Genomic DNA, 17,818 nt, shown 5'->3' on the forward strand with positions numbered 1-17,818 from the left:
GTCAAGGCATGTATGAGAAGCAACCAATGAACAACTGAAGTGCCACACAACAGGTTGCTGCTTCTCATTTCTCTCCCTTCCTGTCTCTTTCTGTCTCTAAAAAAAATAACAATAATAATAAGGGAAAGATTAAGCAGGGACAGCTACCTAACAGAATAATATGCAGGCAATACAATTGAGAAACATAAAACTTCCAGATTTAATGGAAAGGCGTATTTAAGACTAGAGCAATTATATTGTTATGTAAAACTACTTACAAATAACAATTGGAGAAATCAGTGGAAGAATGTGATTAGTTAAAAGGCTTATACTATAATTTTATAAATTACTAAAAAAATGACTTGAGAATTGCCTGAAATACCTACTTACACTGCATTTGAATTTAATAACTGGACCTAAATTAGCCTTTGGAGATAATATTCAGTTTCCTGTTCACTTACTTAGGCCTTGCTTAAACCTTGTTTTGCATTCAGTGCATATATAGTTTGCATTTTGAATTTACTTTTGACAGGTGTAGCTAAATCAAAGGAAGGCACAGGACAAACAGTCCAGGGATGAAAGGATGACCCCAGAGGTAGGCTAGGAATTCTTACATTCCTCAAATCAGTCCTGAGAGAATAGGCCTGAACTTCCTTAAACAAATTGGATAAAGGAATTTAAGGAAAAGGAGGACTCAAAACTAATAAGGTTTGCACTCTTGAGTTCTTGTTTAGATATGTATATATAGCTTCAAAATAAGTGCTAAATCAATGAATTCTGTGGTAATAATAATCTATTTTGTCCTTACATTAGAAATACCAATAGTAAAATATCTGTAGCAATAAAGTAGTCCTTATCTCCACTCCCCAAGTAATGAGTAAACATGCTACCACGGAGATCACTTGAGGAAATTTATTTTCACTAAATGTAAATTGCTTTATTGATTAATTTCAGTTGATAAACAGAAGTGAAAATGATGAATGGTATTTAGTTTGCAAACCGTTTTATTCATAGTTTTAATTAGGTCACCAATCTGGTATATACAGGCAGTTAAAACTGGTTAGCACTCTGATAATCAGAAGCCTCTGGTATAACAGTCTTTATGAAAACACTGTAAAACAGAAATTACATGGTAATAATCTCTTTGAAAAGCAATGGTTGCAAACACCCATGTTTCTAATAAAATATAACTTTACATATATATTTTAAGCAAGCTATACCTCTTACATAAATTCAGACAATAGAAGGAGTGTGCAATCATGTTTATTTTATAGAAAAAAAGGAAAATTATTGTGACCTAAATGCTTTTACATAATTAGAGTCCTCTTGGATTGGAAGTAGAGCATAAGATATTTTCCCTGATTTACAGCTATCCTGGTCAAAAAGAGATGAAACGTTGGTAAGTAAGTAGTACTACAATTTCCAGGTAAGTTTAACCTAAATCCTTTAGGTACAAATTGTCAAGTGTTCCAATTTCAACTAATTTAGGAACCTGAGTAAGTACAATATTCCATTTTTAAATGAAGACTTTTCAAGGAATTGAGCTTTCTACTAAACTAGTTTTTATAAGAGAGTCATTTTTGAATTTAACAAGCTTTGAAGATTATCTTAAGAACTCTATAAACATTTTAGTTCATTCGTTTTCTCAAAGAACTTCAGCAGTAGCAGGATGGGCTATCCCACACAAAAGCCATAAGGGACAGTACTCTGAACAAGTCAAAAGGCCTCCTAGAGTGCCATCCCCACCACCGTATATCTGATAGGAAATTATTCAAGCCAGAATGAATCGATGCACACTCCTCCCCAGGAGGTTTCTCTGTCTTTAGAAACTGGAATGAAGATTACCAACACATTTTACACAGGAATTACTGGAGCAGCATTCTGTAATGGGGGTGCTTAGTTATTACTTCTGGCATATGAGATAAATGAACTAAAGGGATAAAATTACCTTTTTCTCCCCTGAACTCTTCTTCAGCTTTCTATGGAGGCACTGAGGCCAGGCAGCTCCTTTTCCAAAGGATACAGAGATAAAATACAAATAAAATAGAGGACTTGGAAATTTTTTTCTGATTTAATTCTCTCTGAAAAGGTAAATCCTACGTGACGGTAAGAATGTTTGCTGAAAGAAAACTGACAAGTAAAACCTGATTTAAGAGATGGACACTCAAGATAAATCATACTGGAAATACAATAATAAATTTTGGCCTGATAGCCCTTGTGCTATCTTATAGCAAAACACTAAAATTCATGCAATAGACATATTAGTGGCAAGAGGACTTTTTCTCCAGACTTTCTAGGAAAAAGAAACTAAGACTATACTGTTTTCTTTCATAGTGAATTACTGTTGCTGTTGACTGACTTTCCCAAACTTTTGTAGTCACTCCTGGTGAGAAATCATTCTTCAGTAGAAGACTAGGTAAACTTACATCAAAGACATCAGTTGTCTTTTGAGCTCCTGTCTGCGAGAGTAATCAAACATTATGTAAAACTACCTCCACAACTATAATGGCAGGTAGAACTGGAACAAGAGTTATCATTAATATGCTTGTAATAAAATAAAGCTTATTCTGAAACCACAAGGCCCGGTAAGAGAAGAGCCATATAAAAGCTGCTGGGTCTCTGGAAAATGGATATGGTATACTGAATATGAGAATATATAGAACTAGCATTCCAGTTATAAAAATAGACATGGTTACCAGACAAAAAAAAAAAAAAAAGCAAGTACAAAAGAATTCTCCAAACATGAACAATTTTAAAAAGACACATCTATATAAAACAACAAAATGTCATCTCAGCACTCCACAGAGCAGTCTGTTCAAATGGCTGAAAAGGGTAGATGAACTAGAAACAGACAGGTCAGAAACCCAGAACTGATCTGTCTGACTCTTCTGGTTGGCAGTGTACACTGGTGATCACGGGCAGACTGCTTTTAGGGGGCAAAAACTCTGTGTATATAAAATGGCTGATTGATTGTGTTTGAGGAATGAATGAGGAAATGTAACTATTCTCTTTTAGCTTCTACACTTGACAATGTTGCACATGAGAAAGGATTCTAGGTTTTCTCACCCAGAATCAAACCCTGCCATTTACTACAACTCATGCTTCATGCCCCATGGCTTCTGTTGTGCCCTAAAGTACCATCCGAAAGTAAGTATATAATAGAAAAGAATTCTGGCCTTGACATGAAGAGAGGCAGACCAGCAACTCATGCTCAATACTTCATAAGCCACAAACACTGAAATGAATGCGCTGTCTCCTTTGTGAAGAAGATGCATGAGCTTGAGAAAGCCACAAGAGAAAGGAAGTCAAGCACCTTTCCATTCGCACCTGGGTCTGTAAGGACTTCGTTCCTTATTCCTTTCAAATACAAAGTTCATCAGTTGGAAGGGGGAAAAAGGGGGCTCTAAAGTTGAAGAGTCCCCAGAGAAAACTAGCAATACATGAGCTGTGCCCCCTGTGGGCTAAAGGACAAGTTGCAGAACAAGTTAAGACACGAGGCGGCCCAAGGTCTTACTTAATTATGGTTTTAGCATAATAAAGCACAATATGGACAGCCCTTTTTCCATCCAATCAACAGTTCAGCATCATCCATATCTAGTCCAAAAGATTCCTGAAGAATGGCTATCTTTGGTACCACCCCATGACTTATTCCTGGTTTTGTAATAGCTGCAAAGAAGCAAAGAGCTGGTAACTTCACTTGTCTGTGAGTACAATTGCTGGGACTCTGATTGCTGCAACCACTGAGGCCAATTAAATAACACTGTAACACATATCAGTGATGCATCCAATTCCCAGGTTCCAGGTAAGATCATCCATCCATCCCTATTGGTTAAGGCCTTCGGTTTGTTGTCCTCAGAGTAGAATACAACACTGCGTTCCCATGGACAAGGAACTCCAGATGAATTCATGGTCTACACTTGGACAGGGATTTTAAGTACCACATATATCAGGCACAGAAACAGGACTGGCCTGTGGCTGTCACCCTTGGAGAAGCTTCTATTTTGGCAGCATGAACTAGAAACTTCTTAGTGTAGTCTAGTTTTAGTCCTCTTTCCTGAGTGAAGAAGCAGCTGGGGAGTCGCAAGTTCCATAAGCCCCAATCTAAAACTTGGCATTAATTCTCTCCATGGTCTTCTTCTACCCAGGCCACAATTTTCCCTTCCCATCCAGGGATGGCATCGTCATCATGGAAAACCTAGAGAAAGGAAAAGAGCCATACTTAAAAAAATAACAGTAAGATAGATAGTCTCACTAAACAACAGCTGCTGGTAAAAATAAGACCTTAAACATAAAGGATAAGAAAGTATAGCACAGCCTGCCTGGCGTTGGTATAGTGGATAGAACATCATCCTGGGACTCTGAAGTCGCAGGTTCAAAACCCCGAGGTGGCTGGCTTGAGCCCAGGCTTTCCAGCTTGAATGCAGGAACATTGGCTTGAGTGTGGGATCATGATCCCAAGCTCGCTGGCTTAAGTAAGGGGTCACTGACACATACGAAAGTCAAGGCACGTATGAGAAGCAATCAATGAAAACTAAAGTGATGCAACTACAAACTGATGCTTCTTATTTCTCTCCTTTCCCACCCTTGCTAAGAAATGAATAAATAAAAACTAAAGTGTAGAGGAAAGCTTTGAGTTGAGTTGAGTCCCTTTGGTTTTGTCCCTAAAGTTATAATGTAAAAAATTTTTATATATAATTACATATTCTTGGTTCCACATCTATGAAATAGTAAGAGCATACCTAACAATGCTTTGTTCATAGAGACATATTATATAAGAATTAATAAATTACTAACCATAAAGCACTTTGGGTTTCTTAGGTGAAAGCAATAGTATAAACCAGTGGTAGTCAACCTGGTCCCTACCACCCACTAGTGGGCGTTCCAGCTTTCATGGTAGGCGGTAGTGGAGCAACCAAAGTATAAAAAAAAAGATAGATTTAACTATAGTAAGTTGTTTTATAAAGATTTATTCTGCCAAACATCGAAAATTTGACATAAAGTACTTGGTAAGTAATTATTATTATATGCTTTAACTTGCTGTAACTCTGCTTTATAAATTTTATAAAGTAATTTCCCTACTTTATAAATCACCATTACTGTGGAACCGGTGGGTGGTAGGTATAAAAAGGTTGACTACCCCTGGTATAAACATTAAAACAAGAATAGGGAAAACTTTGGTCCTGGGCATTGTAAAGAAAGGGTTAGAAAGACCAATTTTAATGTGTTTACATGAAGTTCTTTTCATTCCTGCATTCAATTCATTTACTTAGCCACTAATAGAACAGGGTTATTAAAACATTTAAGTGAGGAACCATACAAAATAAAACACTGGCTTTTCCAAACCTTTCGTTCTATAACCACAATGAAAGCACTTAAAATACACCATAACTCAGAACTCTCTTCCCCAAATAAGTTTATTTTTAATAGATGGATTATAAAGAGAAGTATAGGCTAAGATAATAGTCAAGGAGTTAAGAATAAGCAGTGATGACTTTCTAGAAGTTCTTAATTTCATTATCTGAGAAACCAACACAATATACAATTCCATATTCATGCCTACTTATTTAGTTTGCTCTACACCGGAAGCACAACGTTTTCTATTGTAGAATTTAGCAACAGATAGAAAAGGGATAGCAAAGCCAAGTTTTTGTTTAAGCAAAGGTCCTTTATTTTCCCCAAAACTTTTATCTTTTTAAAATAAAAACTCTATACCAGTCTGGTCAAGGTAATCAAGTCCTTGAACTAATGAAGCTATCAACTTCTTGGGCCATTCCCCAACCTCAGTCTAGAGCAGCGGTTCTCAACCTGTGGGTCGCAACCCCAGCAGGGTCGCCTAAAGCCATCGGAAAATACATAAAATGCGTATCAGGTATTTACATTCCGAATCATAACTGTAGCAAAATTACAGTTATGAAGCAGCCACCAAAATTATTTTTTGGTTTGGGGTCACTGCAACATGAGGAACTGTATTGCGGGGTCACGGCATTAGAAAGGTTGAGAACCACTGGTCTAGAGTAATCAGACTGGTCTAAGGCTCTGGGAAGGTCCTCTGACCTGGTCAGGGAACTCAGGCACTTCTGGTTACTAGTCCTCCAGTAGGAGGCTTTGGGGTTCAGGAACACCAATAATACCACCAGACTCCGCAAGGGTACTGTACCTCCTCTTTGACAGTGCCAAACTCAGGATCCAGCGCTTTGAAATGATACCGGTGATTCCCTTCCCGATCAATAGCTGCTTTAAAATCCTTCAGTGTCACCTCTCCCAACCTGCAACAAACAGAGCTCTAAAATAGACTGTTTATCAATAGGTTGAAAAGATAAGGTGTCAGCTTTGAACCCAGGCCGCTGTCAAAATCTTTTGAAGCATAAATAGCATGGCCTTGTTGGGTCACTGCTTCTGATAACCCAGATCAGGGGTTGGGAACTTTTTGGCTGAGAGAGCCATGAATGCCAAATATTTTAAAATGTAATTCCATGACAGCCATACAACGACCCATGTACCTTACGCATTATCCAATAAAAATTTGGTGTTGTCCCAGAGGACAGCTGTGATTAGCTCCAGACACCCGCAACCATGAACATAAGCAGTAGGAAATGGATTGTAATACATGAGAATGTTTTATATTTTTAACGTTATTTTTTTTATTAAAGATTTGTCTGCGAGGCCCTGGTCGGTTGGCTCAGTGGTAGAGCGTCGGCCTGGTGTGCAGGGGTCCCAGGTTCGATTCCCGGCCAGGGCACACAGGAGAAGCGCCCATCTGCTTCTCCACCCCTCCCCCTCTCCTTCCTCTCTGTCTCTCTCTTCCCCTCCCCGCAGCGAGGCTCCATTGGAGCAAAAATGGCCCGGGCGCTGGGGTTGGCTCCTTGGTCTCTGCCTCAGGCGCTAGAGTGGCTCTGGTAACGACAGGGCGATGCCCCGGAGGGGCACAGCATCGCCCTCTGGTGGGCAGAGTGTCGCCCCCTAGTGGGCGTGCCGGGTGGATTCCGGTCAGGCGCATGCGGGAGTCTGTCTCTCCCAGTTTCCAGCTTCGGAAAAATACAAAAAAAAAAAAAGATTTGTCTGTGAGCCAGATGCAGCCATCAAAAGAGCCACATCTGGCTCACGAACCACAGGTTCCCGACACCTGACCCAGATGATTTTAACACAGCAGAGGTTTGGAAACCAGTCACCATTAGGGCACAAACATGGCATTACGTATGAGGTGATCTGAGAGTTTAAAATAGATTTATTTGGCAGTAGCCAAATCACTGTTTTCTTTTTCTCTGGAAATAAGACGTAATGTTTCTGAAATCTAATTCATTGAACTACCAATATGTCTAAGTTCTCTTGATTTCCTTCTTTGCAACACTTCATGTTTCTAGGCTGGCAGAATTAAATCAAGTATCACCATCTATCCTTCTAGTCTCAGAAAGCTACTTTCTAACCCAGACCAAGTAAGCAGACTCTCTAAGAAAGGGAAATCCTATCACCTTTCTCCATAGTTTGTTCCACAGTATAAATACCTTATTTCAGAGCCTTTTACCTTAGAAGGGAAACTATTAACCCAGTGTTTAAAGGTGGTTTTTTTTAAGGCAGGGGTTTGTTTTTTGTGTGTGTTTTTTTAAAAGACTTTATTTATTCATTTTTGAGAGAGCGACAGAGAAAAGGGAGGAGCAAGAAGCATCAACTCCCATATGTGCCTTAACCGGTTTAGCCCAGGGTTTTAAACCGACGACCTCAGCATTCCAGGTCAACGCTTCATCCAATGCACCACCACTGGTCAGGCCGTTTTTTGGTTTTTTTTGTATTTTTCTGAAGTGAGAAGCTGGGAGGCAGAGAGACAGACTCCCGCATGTGCCGACCAGGATCCACCCGGCATGCCCACCAGGGGGCGATGCTCTGCCTTTCTGGGCCATTGCTCCCTTGCAACCACAGCCATTCTACCACCTGAGACAGAGCCCATGGAGACATCCTCAGTGTCCCGGCCAACTTTGCTCCAATGGAGCCTTGGCTGCAGGAGTGGAAGAGAGAGACAGAGAAAAAGGAGAAGGCGAAGTATGAAGAAACAGGAGCTTCTCCTGTGTGCCCGCCTGGGAATCAAACCCAGGACTTCCACACACAGGACCAAGGCTCTACCTCTGAGCCAACTGGCCAGGGCCTGTTTGAAGGTTTTTAACATGAATTCTTAATAGGTTAGTTGTAGTCATCAAACAGTAACAAAGATCATGGCCAGGCTGCAATGGCTATCAACAGGAGCTATTTTAAGCATTTAAGAAACATTTATCCTAACTCAAAGCATATCTGCATATCAGAATTCGAAGCATTATTGTTGTGTCTGTGCCTAATGGTAGATCATGACTTTGTCCTTGTAATGCTGCCAGTAAAGCTGAAACTAGACTCTATCTCCTATGCCCTTCTACCATAAGCTTCTCAAACAACTCATACCTGGTTAGACAAATGGGAGTAAGCAATGATTCTGCCTGTCTGTCATTTTTAAAGAGAAATAGATCCAAGAATCTTACCTCTTTGGTATACTGACCATGAAGGGTGTGAGTGACCGGTCAGTGAAGTAGAGCACTTTAGTACAGGTGCTGACAGCTGGGGAGCTCTGTGAGTGAGGCAGCTCTGCAATCACAGAGATTCTGTGGTCAGAACACTCAGCTTGCTTCCAACCATCCCTCACATCCAGTTCTTCAACAGGTCCCAGGAGGATGAAGCTGCCTGAGGTCACAGAACAGCTTTCACACCCTTGCCAGACACCAAGTCCATAGGATGTGACCCACAGGGAGTCAGCACAAGAAATGCTTTAGTCATGGACATAGTTCACAAGGACCATCATTTCTTGCCCAGTCCAGGTACTTCCAGCAGGGAAATAGCAAATGTTCTGACAGGCACCATTGCTAAGAGTCGAAAGAATTCAGAGGAACCCAGCAATATTTCAGATAGGGCAGAACAGACACATAGCAGGAGCTGCAGACACTGCCAACACTTACATTTTGGAAGTCTGTGATAGAGAAAGCTCATGCAATTCAGGAATAAGAACAAGAACCAGAACCACAGGAGTGGAGTAATCTTAAGAACACAGATGCCAATGGGCCTCATGCCTCTACTCAATTAGGTACAAGACCAACTTCATCCTTTAGGTACAGAGGATCTGTGTGTTGGTCCATGGGTTTTTAAACTCAGGTCTTTTGATCCAAATCTTTTGTGTGTGTGTGACAGAGAGAGAGAGAGAGACAGAGAGAGGAACAGATAGAAACAGACAAGACAGGAAGGGAGAGAGATGAGAACCATCAAGTCCTCATTGCAGCACCTTAGTTGTTCACTGACTGCTTTCTTGTATGTGCCTTCAGAAGGCAGGGGTGGGGGGGCTACAGCAGAACGAGTGACCCTTTCTGCTCAAGCCAGCGACCTTGGGCTCAAGCCAGTGACCTTTGGACTCAAGCCAGTGACCATGGGGTCATGTCTAGGATCCCTTGCTCAAGCCAGGGACCCTGCGCTCAAGCTGGTAAGCTGGCACTCAAACTGGTGACCTCGGGGTTTCGAACCTGGGTCCTCTGTGTCCCAGGCTGACACTCTATCCACTGTGTCACCGCCTGGTCAGGCTTGATTCATGTCTTGTCTCTACCCTTTGTATAAGTACTTATAGAAAACTTTTATTAATGAGTTACTTGTGATTATGACTTTAAGAGAATAGGAGAAAAGACCAATCAGAAACTTTTATCGTAAGGACCAAAAAAAAAACCAATAATTAAAGTTTCATTAAAATCTGTTCTACAATTATATTTACATATTATTTTCTTCTTGACTTTTCCTACATATTGATCCCAATCAAACTGGCAGCCATATTCCTAGAGCATTTCTAGGAAGGGGTTTAAAATAAAGGCAAGTGTGAAGGACAGATTAACATAGGAGAAGAAAGGACATCCTCTTTTTGCACAGCAGTCACAGCAAGTTTTCAGACTTTGTCTTCAAAGAATGCCAATTATTGAAAAGACCTACATGCCTGATGCTCCTTTGACTTCAGCATCAGAATAGTGCCTGGCACACAGTGGCTATTTGATAAAATAACATATTCACTTTAATCATTAAATTTTATGATTGATTGATTGATTCATTCATTCAACAAACATATATTGTATACTTACCATGTACTAGATTTTGAGAATATAAGATCAACCACATGTGATCTCTGACCTCAAAGAGTTTACAAAGTATGGATGATAGACGTGGATATAAATAACTAAAATACACTAAAATCAGCTTTGTGCAAACTGCACAGGAAGACTGAAGATGGAGTGGTTAATTCCACCTGGAGGAGGGCAGAGGCCCCACAGCTGGAGACTCTTTATTTTTATTTTTTTTTGTTGTTCTTTTTATAAATAAATTTTTATTAATTTTAATGGGGTGACATCAATAAATCAGGGTACATATATTCAAAGAAAACATCCAGGTTATCTTGTCGTTCAATTATGTTGCATACCCATCACCCAAAGTCAGATTGTCCTCCATCACCTTCTATTTAGTTTTCTTTGTGCCCCTCCCCCTCTTCCAGTCCGCATGGCACTGGAATTGTTGTCACAATTCTATACTTTGCAGCTCACGTCCTGGAGACTCTTTAAACAAGTCCCTCAACAAGGCACTTAAAAAAATCATCAACATTTCAAGAGGGAAGGATACATATAAATGCATGAAATATGATCATGTAATCATAAAACTAAACGTTAACTAGTTAGGCTGGAGCACAGAAATACACTGGGAAGTTGTGGGACATAATAAAGTAGGGAGGGGACAGATCACAAGGACTCTGGCAGTCTAAGACATTTAGGAATTAGCCTTAAGCTCTGGGGAAATACTAAAAGGGAGTGATATGATCAGAATGGCATTTTTGAAAGGCCAATCTAGCAGTGAAGTAAAGCATGAGTTGGGTGGGAGAACCTCTGGATCCAGTGATCCTATTAACAGGCAATTAAAACATTCTGAAAGATGAGGAAGGGCAAGATGGAGTCCTGGAGCCAGAGAAGAAATGGACTTGAAAGACCTTCAGAAGATACAAGTCTCGGTACTTGGGATATAGTTGAATATTGGAGATAAAAGGGAAGTAAAAAATAACTGGATTTATAGCCTGGGGAAGAAGGATGCATGGTACTACTATTAACTAAGATAGAGATACAGAAGTGAGTTATGTCACCCTTTAAAATGTTTATTGCTTGCTTATTATGTATTAAGTACTACAGATGCAAAAATAAATTAGATGCAATCCTCATCCTTAAGAAGCTTAAAGTCTAGTAGAGGTGAAGGAGCAGAAAAGTTACACTATGATAAAAATGTGAAAGTAACATGGCTTTTATAAAAGGAACAGACATCAAAGCCCTCTCTCCACCATGTGAGGACACAGTGAGAAGCCAGCCATCTGCAAGCCAGGAATAGAATCCTTTCTCCCCAAACCTGACCATGTCAGCACCCAGATCTTGGGACTTACAGTTTACAGGACTGTGAGAAAATAAATTCTGTTAAGTCACTCACTCTATGGTATTTTGTTGTGGCAGCCCAAGCTGACTAATACAAATGTTATGTACACACTCTGGGTAAATTTCAAAGGAAAGGGTAATCATGACATGAAATGCCAGAGGAGGCCCTGACATATGGAGAGCAGCCATGGCATATGGATGTCCTGGGTTCAATTCCCAGTCAGGGCACACAGGAGAAACAACCATCTGCTTTTCCACCCTACCCTCCTCCATTCTCCTCCTGCAGCCATGGCTTGATTGGTTCCAGTGAGCTGGCCCCAGGCACTAAGAATGGTTTCCTAGCCTTCACATCACGTGCAAAAAATAGCTTGGTTACTGAAGAGAGCAATATCCCCAATGGGCAAAGCATCATCCTCTAGGGCAGGGGTCTCAAACTCAACTCAGCATGTGGGCCGCAGAGCAAGATCACAGCCCTTCGGCAGGCCGCACTAGGTCTACAAAAGGCAACTGTTACGCAACACTTTTCAGTGTCACAAAACGACCAGAAACTGTAGTTCGTGGATTAGTCTGCGGGCCGCACAAAATTGTTCGGCGGGCCGCATGCGGCCCGCGGGCCGCGAGTTTGAGACCTGTGCTCTAGGGGGCTTGCCAGGTGGATCCCAGTCAGGGCACATGCAGAAAGAAGTCTGTCTCTGCCTCTCCTCCTCTCAATCAAAAAAAAAAAAAAAGCTAGAGGACTAGTAGGGCATCAGTGACATCAGTGAGAGTAGTCTCCATTGGTTAGTAAAGAAGACTGAGTTGGATTACACAGAGAGTGAAAAACAGTAATGAGGAAGAGTAAGTCTTATACAACATCAAAACATGATAAAATGTTAATTGTTACTTCATGTGGAATTACTATAAAAAGCATGTACAAAAACTCAGAGAATGACCTACAAACATATCTTTGTGTATATGTGTGTAAATTTAATACATAACTTTTTTTTTTTAATTCACGAAGAGGAGGGGAAGCAGAGAGATACACTCCCACATGTGCCTTGACTGGGATCCACCCAGCGAGTCCACTAGGGGGCGGTTCTCTGCCCATCTGGGGCCTCTGCTCTGTTGCTTGGCAAACTAGCTATTTTAGCACCTGAGGCAGGCCATGGAGCCATCCTCAGTGCCCCGGGCCAACTTGCTAAAACCATTCGAGTCATGGCTGCAGGAGGGGGATAAGAAGAAGGAGAGAGGGGGAGAGAGAGAGAGAGAGAGAAGTAAGAGGGGAAGGGCTGGAGAAACAGAGAGATGCTTCCACTGTGTGTCCTGACTGGGAATCGAACCCAGGACATCCACATGCTAGGCTGACGCTCTACTACTGAGCCAACTAGCCAGGGCCTAATACATAACTTTAAAAAGGCATTACAAGTTAGTTTTAAAGTTTAGGTTTATGATTATTTTGAGTTAATTTCTGTATATGACATGAGGTATGGGTCTAGACCAGGGGTCTCAAACTCGCGGCCCGCCCACCAATTTTGTGCGGCCTGCAGACTAATCAAACTTCGTGGATTAGTCTGCGGGCCAGTCTGCGGGCCGCACAAAATTGGTGGGCGGGCCGCATGCAGCCCGTGGGCCACGAGTTTGAGACCCCTGGTCTAGACTCTTTTTATATGGGCCTTTGATTATTCCAGGTCAATTGGTTGGAAAAGCTTATCCTACCAGGTTATTTTCTTTTTCTAGTTGGATGACCCAAATCTTCACTCCTTTTGCCAGACAACAGCCTTTTCACAATTGCTGAAAATCAATTGGCCAAATACATGTGAGTTTATTTCTGAGCTCTCTATTTTGTTCCAATAACATGTGTCTAGCCATTCACCTGTACTAAACTAACTTTTTAGTTTTGAAATCAGATTATTTGGTCATCCAACTACTTTGTTCATCCTTCTCAACTCCTTTTTGTGACTATACCAGTCCCTTTTATTGTTTCCTATAAATTTTAGAATTGGTCTGTTTATATCTACAAAAAGTCTAGTGGGATTTTTATTGAAATTTTTTTGTTTTTTTTTAACAGAGACAGAGAGACAGAGAGGATAGACAGGGACTGACGGACAGACAGGAACAGAGAGATGAGAAGCATCAATCATTAGTTTTTCATTGCACATTGCGACACCTTAGTTGTTCATTGATTGCTTTCTCATATGTGCCTTGACCGTGGGCTTTCAGTAGACCGAGTAACCCCTTGCTCAAGCCAGCGACCTTGGGTCTAAGTGGGTGAGCTTTTCTTGCTCAAGCCAGATGAGCCCGCGCTCAAGATGGCAACCTCAGGGTCTCGAACCTGGGTCCTCAGCATCCCAGTCCGACGCTCTATCCACTGCGCCACTGCCTGGTCAGGCTTCATTGAAATTTGATTGAAGTTTTAGATCATTTGGGGAGAATGGACCATCTTAACAACATTGAGTAATCCAATCAATGAACATGGTCTATTTTCCTATTTCTTTAAATGTATTTTTATTTATTTTACCTGTGTTCTATAGTTTTCAACATAGAATTGTACACATTTTGTAAGGTTTATACCTATGTATTTAATTTTTTTTGGTCCTACTATAAATGGTACTTTAAAATATTTTTCTACTTCCAAATATTGATTGCTAGTATATAGAAGTACAATTGACTTTTTGTATAATGATCTTGTGTCATCCTGTGACCCTGCTAAACTTGCTTCTTAGTTATAATAGCTTTATTACAGATTTTTGGGGATGTGCTACATAGACAATTATGTCATTGAAAATAGAGGCAGTTTGCACCCTTTTTATCTAATTTCTATATTTTTTCTTTCTTTTTCCTGTATCTACACTCATTAGAGGTACTGATTTTGAAACCAGGATAAAATAAAATGTGTTAGGAAGTGTTCTTGCCTCTTCTATTTTCTGGAAGAGTTTGTGTAAAATTAGTATTTTTTTTTCTTTTTTTTTTTTAATTTTAGTGAGAGGAAGGGAGGCAGAGACAGACTCTGGCATACATCTCAACCAGGAACCACCCAGCAAGCCCACTAGGGCGCGATGCTCTGTCCATCTGGAGCACTGCTCCACTGCTCAACAACCGAGCTCTTCTTAGCACCTGAGGCAGAAGCCATCCTCAGCACCCAGGGCCAACTTGCACAAACCATTCAAGTCATGGCTGCAGGAGAAACAAAGGGAACGAGAGAGAAAGAAGTGAGAGGAGGAGGGGTGGAGAAGCAGATGGGAGCTTCTCCTGTGTGCTCTGACTGGGAACCGAACCCAGGACATCCACATGCTGGGCTGAGGCTCTACCACTGAACCAACCAGTCTAGGCCATATTATTTTTTTTTCTTGTGGGAGAGACAGAGTCAGAGAGAAGGACAGATAGGGACAGACAGAAAGGAAGAGAGAGAAAGGAGAAACATCAATTCTTTGTTGTAGTTCCTTAGTTGTACATTGATTGATTTCTCATATGTGCCTTGACTAGGGGCCTACAGCAGACTGAGTGACCCCTTGCTCAAGCCAGCAGCCTTGGGCTCAAGCTGGTGAGCCTTGCTCAAACCAGATGAGCTCACGCTCAAGCTGGCGACCTCAAGGTCTTGAACCTGGGTCCTCCACATCCCAGTATGACGCTCTATCCACTGCACCACCACCTTGTCAGGCTGGGCCATGTTATTTTTTCCTAAGTGAACCCATCTGATTCTGGAATTTGATATATGGAACATTTTTTAAAATTTATTCTAGCAACAGCAGGAGAGAGATAGAGAGAGAGGCAGGGACATTGATCTGTTCCTGTATGTGCCCTGAGAGGCGATCAAATCAGCAACTACTGCACTTCAGGAGGATGCTCTAACCAACCGAACTATCCAGCCAAGGCTGACGGATGGAATATTTCAACTATAAATTCAATTTTATAATTATAAATCTATTCAGCTTATCTATTTCCTCTTGACTAAATTTTGGTAGTTTGTGTCTTTCCAGGAATTTATCCATTTCATCAAAATAGTACATTTATGGGCATAAAGATGTTTGTTCCTGATGATTGCATTTAATGTCTATAAGATCTATAGTGATGTTCTCTCTTTTATTTCTTTTTTTGTTTAAGACAGAGGTAAGAGGACAGTGAGACAGACTCCTGCATGCACCCCGACCAGCAATCCCTATCTGGAGCCAATGCTCAAATCAACCAAGCTATCCTCAGCACCCAGGGCTGATGCTCAAACCCAGCAAGCCACTGGCTGCGGTAGGGGAAGAGTGAAAGAAGGGGGGTGGGAGGGAGGGAGAAGCAGATGGTCGCTTCTCCTGTGTGCCTTGACATGGAATTGAACCCTGGACATCTATATGCCCGGCCGATGCTTTACCACTGGGCCAACAGGCCAGGACCTACACTGACCATTTATACACCTAAAGAAAGTACTGGAGAGAAAAAGAGGTAAGATATAGAGTAAAATATGCCCTTGCCAGATAGTTCGGTTATTTATTATCAGCCTGAGCCAACAGAGAGGTTGCTGGTTCAATTCCCAGCCACGACCCGTACGGGAATAGACCAGTGTTCCTGTCTTTCTCTCTTTCTCCTTCTTTCCTTTCCATATAAAATCAATAAAAAATTAAAAATAAAAAATATATAGAGTAAAATATGCCTTTTAAAAAACAGAAATTACTGCCTGACCTGTGGTGGCACAGTGGATAAAGTGTCAACCTGGAAACGCTGAGGTTGCCGGTTCAGAACTCTGGGCTTGCCTGGTCGGGGCACATATGGGAGTTGATGCTTTCTGCTCCTCCCCCCTTCTCTCTCTCCCCCTCCCCTCTCTATAATGAATAAATAAAATCTTTAAAAATAAATAAATAAATAAATAAAATAAAAAACAGAAATTACTTTCAAAACAATGCTGAAAACCAAAAATGAAATTAATTTTGGTACTAACAAACATCATTTCCTTCCTAGTTACCTCATTCAAAAAGCAAAGTTTATCTGGAGGCTTGAGAATGCTATTTTATTTACTCTACAGAAAAATTCTACCTTTAGCATTTGTGCAAATATTTTAAGTGTTTTATTTTAGGCCTTATTAATTTTTTTTCTTTAATTGTATATGTAGCATACAAAACATAATGGTTAGCTTTTTTGTAAACTATGTAGATAGTTTTACATTAGGCCTGAGAAAACTATAAAAGATAACAAAAGGGGAACATTATTCAACCACAAGGTTAGAATAAAACAGAAATTATCAGGCAGGGTAGATTTCCATCATGTTGGAATGAGAAGGGAGAAAAATGTAAAGAGTAGGTAGGCATAGAGCAGGTTCAAAATACTTCCTAGCCAAACCACTAGATGGCGCAGAAATTTTGCAGGGCTTAAACTGAATAAACACTCGAAATTTTAAGGAAAATCCACAACAAAATTAAACCTCTTGCCTCTAGGAAAAACTGGAATTTTTCCATGCTATTTGGGTTGTAAGATGATTTGTGTGTATGATGATTGGTGTGTATTTTTGTTGTTTTATGTTTTGTTTTGTTTGGTGTAAATTTTTTGAGCTTATGTATTTCCCAAAGATATTTTAGCCTGAGTCAACGACATCTTGCACATGGTTAAATAAATGGTACTTGAAGTGATAGAAGGACGATGATGGTATCTTCATTGTCCTAGAAATAAGTAAATTCTAGTATTGCTACAGAAACAACATGTTATAAGAGTGAAGTACTACAAGGAAAATTCTATCCACAAAATATTTAGTAGCATGAAAAATATTAAATTTCTGATCTAATATGCTTGGAGACCTTGTTGAGAAATAATGAGCACTTACTTGAATTAGGGGGCCAAGATTCCCGATATTCACTACCTGATTGAGTTCTGGGTGACTTGCCCCGAACCTGGAGAGCCACACAAAAATCACAGAAATCAACAGCAGAACTGAACCAAGAATGTAAATCAATAAAAGTGTACCTAAAATATATTGTTTCTACTACATCTTCTTCCACAGTATGTAAAATCGGACATAGCGATCCTAACAATGATAATGCACACTTACAAAAAGCTTTCTAGTTTTCCAGGTATTGTCCCATATATTTCCTCATCTAATGTGAACTCATTAAGGGGGAAAAGACAGGGGGATAAGCAGTAAAGGGGGACCCATGGGGTCCAGCACCACAATTCCTTAGACTATTAAATAGTTGCTGGGAGTAAGAGTTATTGTGAACTCCCTCCCAGGGTTGTCATATGGTGATGAAGAGTCAGCCCTGCTGAGAGGAAAACCAAAGAGAAAAAAGCAACTGTCACCTTCGGCGACGTCTCATCTTTTAGCACGGCCTTCACCTAAATCAGGGGTCCCCAAACTTTTTACACAGGGGGCCAGTTCACTGTCCCTCAGACCGTTCGTTGGAGGGCCAGACTATAAAAAAAAACTATGAACAAATCCC

General features: G+C 40.6%; 1 protein-coding gene across 7 annotated transcripts in view; it reads right to left on the reverse strand.

Annotated features, from left to right (window-relative positions):
* Positions 1-965: 965 nt before the first annotated feature.
* DIXDC1 (DIX domain containing 1) overlaps positions 966-17,818 on the reverse strand; it is an 81,967-nt gene continuing 65,114 nt past the window's right edge. For 5 of the 7 annotated variants that reach the window (XM_066373118.1, XM_066373109.1, XM_066373144.1 and 2 more), the window contains 4 exons: positions 17,206-17,272; positions 8,481-8,679; positions 6,137-6,245; positions 966-4,174 (listed from right to left, as the gene is read on the reverse strand). In XM_066373118.1, coding sequence (XP_066229215.1) covers positions 4,094-4,174; positions 6,137-6,245; positions 8,481-8,679; positions 17,206-17,272 — 456 coding nt within the window. In that variant the 3' untranslated portion in view covers positions 966-4,093. The remainder of the gene's footprint in view (positions 4,175-6,136; positions 6,246-8,480; positions 8,680-17,205; positions 17,273-17,818) is intronic. The other 2 variants (XM_066373128.1, XM_066373152.1) reach the window with 1 other exon arrangement.

This window comes from Saccopteryx leptura, chromosome 1, assembly GCF_036850995.1.
Source record: "Saccopteryx leptura isolate mSacLep1 chromosome 1, mSacLep1_pri_phased_curated, whole genome shotgun sequence".
In the NCBI taxonomy this organism is placed as follows: domain Eukaryota; kingdom Metazoa; phylum Chordata; class Mammalia; order Chiroptera; family Emballonuridae; genus Saccopteryx; species Saccopteryx leptura.